The 6,663-nt window shown below is 33.2% G+C and overlaps 1 protein-coding gene across 3 annotated transcripts in view; it reads right to left on the bottom strand.

The window, feature by feature from the left end:
• The window catches only part of LOC110831440 (uncharacterized), a 61,134-nt gene that overhangs the window by 33,440 nt on the left and 21,031 nt on the right, over positions 1–6,663 (bottom strand). For all 3 annotated transcript variants that reach the window (XM_022067435.2, XM_087357942.1, XM_087357941.1), the window contains exons 13-17: positions 6,120–6,341; positions 4,344–4,780; positions 3,626–3,761; positions 1,724–1,887; positions 74–257 (exon numbers count right to left, since the gene is read on the bottom strand). In XM_022067435.2, coding sequence (XP_021923127.2) covers positions 74–257; positions 1,724–1,887; positions 3,626–3,761; positions 4,344–4,780; positions 6,120–6,341 — 1,143 coding nt within the window. The remainder of the gene's footprint in view (positions 1–73; positions 258–1,723; positions 1,888–3,625; positions 3,762–4,343; positions 4,781–6,119; positions 6,342–6,663) is intronic.

The raw sequence follows: 6,663 nt of genomic DNA, 5'->3' as shown, positions 1-6,663 counted from the left end.
TTTGCCCAATGTAAGAGACTACATGGCATCACTTAGTATTTATTAATCCTAATGTAAGATGTGATGTACTTACCACTAAGACTCCTTCATTTTCAAGTAGACTGTAGGTGCCAAACAGAGTCAGGGACTTCATCCCAGGAAAAGGAGTGTAGAGTTTTGCTGTGATGTCAGCATTTCCTTCATCTAGATTCCACTCCAGGTGAACAGAAATCTTATGGTGTTCTTCCCACTCTAAGAATCCTGTTACTCCACTGGCTCTGCATACCAGATTCAATATTTTTTAATTTTGTTTATTCTTTCAGTCTTTATAAGCTCCATAATATTTACAAAAATATTAAAATTTCCTCCTTGTGGTGATAAATTATGAAAATAGTGTCTTCAGCAATTCGTGTTATAACTAAAATATCCTTATGAAAGTACAAACAAGTAGAAAGAACATTTTCTTCCAAAAGACTAAATTGCTGTACAGACACAAAAGAAATTTCATGCGTGTGTACATGTATGCACATGCATATTGGACTGTCACTTGAGTAAATGTGAAATTTCAGATATTTTTAGGCAGTGATGTGGAATTTTTCATATTATAATTTTCTAATTTAAATCAATTCTTTTAATTGCAGTTACATGTGTGTTCATGCATAATTTCTTCCACAATGCTACAGTGTCCATACATGTTGTTTCTAAAATCACATAATGTGATGAAGGGTCATTTTTTTCAGTACTGCATGTTAAAAATATCAAGATTTTGGTTATCTGAAGATTAAGGAATGGAAAGATCTTAGCACTGATCAACACATTTATTTTAAATTGTTAATGAAACTAAGTAGTTAAACATTACACACACACAAGATTTTTTAGGGTAATTGTCAACATAAGTGAAAAATGTTAACATGAAGGCAGTATAAATCATATATTTGTTTCTTAATTTCATAGCAGTAAGGTGTAAACTGTTGCAACTAAGCATGTATTATCTAGTCAGTGGACATGCTGATAAATGTATGAGAAACATTATTTTGTATGGAAATGGTACTTGACAGTTTTACCCTTCTCAAAAGTTTAAAAACATGCCAGTAGCCCAGTGTAGGCTGCATGCATTTGTGAAATAGGTACTGTACTGATTGTGTGTGAACTTGATGATTCCTATGTTATTAAGAAACAAAGTTTTATCTTCAAAGGCTAGATAATCATCAAATAAAATAAAATAAAATAAGAGTATAATCATGAATGATGATGAGGGAATAATTCTTAAGTATTTGACTATGTCTTATTTGCAGGCATTATCCTAAAATATACCTGCAGATACTTTGAAAAATCACAAAAAATGTGATACTCCCTGGCTGAGACTTGAACTAAGTATAATGCAAATACTCATTAAGAATATTACTGTATACTAGCCTCATTAGTAATAATGTGTTCCTGTTGCTTGTTCACATATTCATGTTCATATATGATATATGATGATATGTTATGAATCAGAAAGAAAAGGAAGAATAGTTGTGGCCTGTTTCATCTTACTATATTAGCAGTTTTGTTTATGAACAAAGGAAATCAACAAAACAACAAAAATAATTTGGTTTGGATAGCTTCCTCACAGTTCAAGAACTTTCCAAATAGTAATAAGATGCTGAGGAACAAATTTCCTTTTTTGTCAAATAAATTGTGCTGAAATTGTATAGAGTACTAACAAGCTGTTGAGTAATGCATTGTTTTTGAAGATGCTTACACAGTAACAACTTCTCCTTTTAGGTAGCGACCAGGAATCTCCAACAGAACTTCCTTTTTGTTCCCCACTGCTTCAGCCATCAGTGAAATTTTCTTGTGTGGGTTTGCATCTTTATCCCAGAACAACTCAAACTGTAGTCCATGTTTCTTATCATCACATGTAACCTGAGAAAAATGAGTAATTACATTAGTAAAAATTGTGTCTTTCTTTGGAGCATTTATATAAATAAAATTATTATAACAATATATGATGAACAGTCCATTCAAAATTTTAATTTCATACATTATTTTTTCAAAGGACAATTATGAAAATAGTTTGATGATTTTTTTCCTACATAAGAATTTAATTTGGAAGCATTACCCTAATTCAAAAAATGAATTAAATGATACATTAAATTATTATATAATAACAAAATTGGATTTTTTCACTCAAATTCTAGAGACTTCTTACAGCAAACTTCTTACTAGATATGCTCTGAATACAAGAACTTCTTGCAATCTCTCTATGTTATAATTTTTAGGAAGGTTTTTTTAAATATATAATTGTTTGATGTGTCATGAATAATAAGGCAGAATCCATGATTTAAAGTACAGCTTTTGGTTTCCATACACATTTCATAAATACTGACTGAAGTTAACTACAATACTAATTGCAATGTGTAGGCATCCCATCCCAACATACCTATTTAAATGGCATATACATGTACATACATAAAAAGAAATGTAAAGCGTTCACCTTCCTGAGACATTTCCACTTTAAGTGGGTCATGTGACAACCAAGCTCATTTATATGTGTCTTCCTGTATCTCTTCCTCAGTTTCTTCTCATGGCATGCCTGCCTTCTGCATGACACTTATTTTAACTTGTTTTTCCAATCTTGACTTGAAGTTTCTCTTGGTCATCTTCAAGTTCAAAATCTTCTTTGTAATTCTCTCCTTATTTACTCTCAAAATGTGTCCATACCATTTCATTCTGTTATTTGTCAGTTTGCCTTCTGGTGTTTAATTCTATTTTTTTTCTATTTTCTTGTACATATTTTGGGTTTTCCTTCTATATTTCTTCAAATTCCCATCTCTGTTGCTGTCAAGCTACTAATATCTTACTTGGTCTATGTCCAAGTTATGGCTTCATATGTTAATATAGGTATATGGTAAATTTTAAATAGGAGTTTTTCCCCTTCCTATAAATTTCCAATTTATGCAGTATTTCTCTCAGTAATTGACAACATTTTACTTTACTTTTTATTGTTTCTGTAATTTCTTCTTTAACACTTACATTTGTCACTGTTCTACTATCCAAGTGTTAAAGCTCTACACTTCTTCTATTTTGATATTATTATTTTCTAATAATTCAAATATTCAATTAATAAAACCACAGATAAGCTGGGAAAGTCACATAACATGCATGGGAGAGATGATAAATGCATACAAAATTTTAGTCATGAAGCTTGAAGAGAAGATATAACTTGGGAGATACCTACAAAGATGGAAAATCATGAATGTGGACTGCATTCATCTTCCTTGGAATAGGATGTACTGGCAGGCACTTTAAACATGGTAATGAATTTTTAGGTTCCTTAAAAACAAGGAATTTGACTAGCTGAACAAGAATTAGCTTCTCAGAAACTGTGCTTCATGGAAATAGTCACTTAGAAAAGAAACTTACACTTAATAATGCAAAAAATGTTATAGGGAATAAAAGGTGCTCTGACAGTTTTAAAAGTGACTGCATAAACAGTAATACTAATGTAATTTATTATAATGAAAAATAACTTTCTAATATTCAATTAATTATACAGAATATAAGCATTACATTCATGCTTACAAATGCATCAAAATCTGTCTCGATCCATATGTGTCACTAGACATTAATAAATTTATCATCATTTTACTGATACTTTCACCTTTGTTGCCAGGGTAAGTCGTTTTCGTAGCTTTAGGTCAACAGCAAATCCCTTCTCTAATGAAGTGCTCAGGAGAACCAAACTGCCACCATATTTTGAATCAGCAAGCTGCACTGCACCTTCTATGAAATGAAAGCTGCAAACATATGCTATCATTGTAACTGTGTGGATACAATTGAGAACATTATTGATATAAGAGAAACTGGGGAAGATACAAATCAGGCCTATATCTATGTTAAGAACAACACATATTTCTATATATTATATCACAATTTTTAAAACTCTGTATCATGTTCCACTAGCTATAAAGCAAGCAAACACGTGAGAGATACCATACAGTATGGTTGAACAATTTCAAGTTTGCATGTATTCATTTTTACTGGGCAGAGTAACCATATGTACTAATCACTACACTGCCAAGTTTAGTGTACTAGCCTATTATCAAAAGGCAGCAGGTTCAATCCCAACCATTGCTACTAACATTAAAAATTAAAATGTACCTATGGCAGTACAATGACAACCAATCAACTGAAAATAGATAACAGTCAACTCCCAGATGTACATTACACAATAGACAAAGCCCAACATTATGCAAAGGGATCCAATCACCACAGGCTGCTAACATGCAGCAATAAGTCCACTATTTATGTGAATCAGTGGTGATCAAACATTGTAGGACAACAACTTTAGTACAATTAATGTTGCTGATTATACTTACATGTCTTTTATGTATGTCACATTTGCCAAATAAGTTTTATTGTATACATCCAGCTGTATCCATTGGCTTTTAAAATCAGTGGATGATATAAGGCCAGTGACAAGCTTGCCATTTAGCTCTCCAGTCAGTGTTATATCTAGCTGATGCTCCATCTTCACCTTATTCCTGCCATCTAGATAGAAGCCACTAACATTCATTCTGTGGACATATGTTTGTGACCCCCACCAACTTGACATTTGAATCTCATGTCGACTAGGTGTTGACTCTGTCACTGTGCCATGAATTCCAGTCTTGTACCATGGACTACTCAGTTCTGTATCCACTTCACATTGATGCATCTCATCCTCCAATTTGTGTGTGTAATTGAAGTGAGCCAAGAGTTTATACTGAGGAGTAATTATTGTCCTGAAGTGGCTTGATATTGTTGCATTAGTTACCTGAAACATTTATAGCACCCTAAAGTCCCATGTCTTTCTTACTGTTATTCTCCCTGTTCATTACAGTGATCAGAGGTAACCACTGTTTTAACCTCATAAAATGTTTGATATTGGGAAAATTATAGGTAACAGTGTTTACAGATGAAAAATATACAGCTATACTAGAAAGTAATTGGCTTGTACATGCTAAATACCTCCTACCATTAGTAATCCATTATAATGAAATCACTAAGGTCAGTACTATACACATATAATAATTTTTTGTAACTTCTTTTTGTTCACTTCCTTTTTTATGCTAAAGAAAGAACAAATTAGCTGGGCCTTTCTTACTGAAAGATAAGATGTACAAATGAGATATTTTTGTGTGTGTGTGCACGCGCGCGTGCGTGCGGTTTTTTTTCCTCCACACAGAGCTTTTCATAATGCAATCAATCATAAAGATGGAAATTTATGCATGCTGCATCCACATGGAACATATTTATCAGTTTTTAAATATTAGTGCTCTTTGCCTTGAGCATGATCTTAAATGTGAACACTTTGACTTAAAAATAGAAATGAATTGAGATTGTTGTCTTCGGGGTTGTTGCGCTGTGTAGTCTGGTAGATGAATTTAATCGCCCTGATGATGAGGCAGCATGGGCCTCTGAAATGTTGGTGGACATCTACCAGACTACACGTTGCAACAACCCAGAAGACAGCAATCTTCAGACTCATCACCATGAAAACCTCAAATCCTAAACAGAAAAGAATATTTACCATTAGCATGAAAATCCCTATGGCGTGAATCACTCAGCATTTAGTAATGGTGGAGGTGTTTTTCACAAATGTAGTTCCAGAAAATGAAAAGAACCTCAATGCAAAACCTCACAAATTTCATATGTGCATAGACAAGTAACTGAAATTTCCCCCTTTGATTGTAAATAATATATTGGATGGGTGTAGAAGGTGGTCATGACCATTTTTAAGGTACCATTGCAGCATTTACTTGAAGTGACCAAGGGACACCACAAAGAGAAAACTCTGGACAACACACAATACTCTAAATAAAGCATTAGAGTCAACCACTACATTGTAAAATTCAGCAGTCAAATGTTGTGATGTGTAACATACTGTAAATAGTGTGCTAAATGTGTGTGAGAATTCTGGTATTCTTTTTCCCGCAGAAAATTGCATTCTTAGGGATAGGAGATATGACCTTCTGTTGTTATTGTTTATGTCCAAGTTAGAGTGATAAAAATTTCACAAAAGTTGGATACAAGTTCATCATTGTCTAAGAATTATTTTTAATATTTCAGTGTTCTTTCCATTTAACTTTCATAATCTCTGCATCTTCATATACCTGGTGTTGGACATCCACACCGTAGTCTATACCCAACGTAGGACAGATCAATGTGCACAGGAGAGCCAGATCAGTGTTGCCTTCAGCTGATTTGTAGCGGTATAGCTGTTGTGTCTGCCATATAACATTCCCAACAGCCAATTTGCATATGCTCTCAAAGTATTGGTCAGTGTGTTGTACTTCCCATGATGCATCAATATTGTAGTGAGGGAACTGTGACATCTGGTAATTAAATTCACAGAATTCACCAACAAAATGGATTAGAAGGTAGTAATATACTATACATCTGTGTTAAATATACCGTGTTCATTAACAATGACTGTTAAAGAAATCAGACTTTTTTCAGTAAGAAACCTGTAACCAGAAATGATATATTGTGGCTTGAAACATGCTATACCTGAGTAAACAACTGTCATCAAGTTTTAGTCCTACCTACAAAATTGTACCATTAGATTAGTATCACCTAATCTAATGCACACATACTTGAGAATATTTACAATGCTATGTTACATTTCTTGTATAGGAGTGTATTATTTCCAGTTCA

The sequence above is a fragment of the Zootermopsis nevadensis genome, unplaced genomic scaffold, assembly GCF_977971745.1.
Source record: "Zootermopsis nevadensis isolate Lab colony 2312 unplaced genomic scaffold, Znev_1.0 Znev_ptg000029l, whole genome shotgun sequence".
In the NCBI taxonomy this organism is placed as follows: domain Eukaryota; kingdom Metazoa; phylum Arthropoda; class Insecta; order Blattodea; family Termopsidae; genus Zootermopsis; species Zootermopsis nevadensis.
This window is presented reverse-complemented; position numbering and strand designations above follow the sequence as displayed.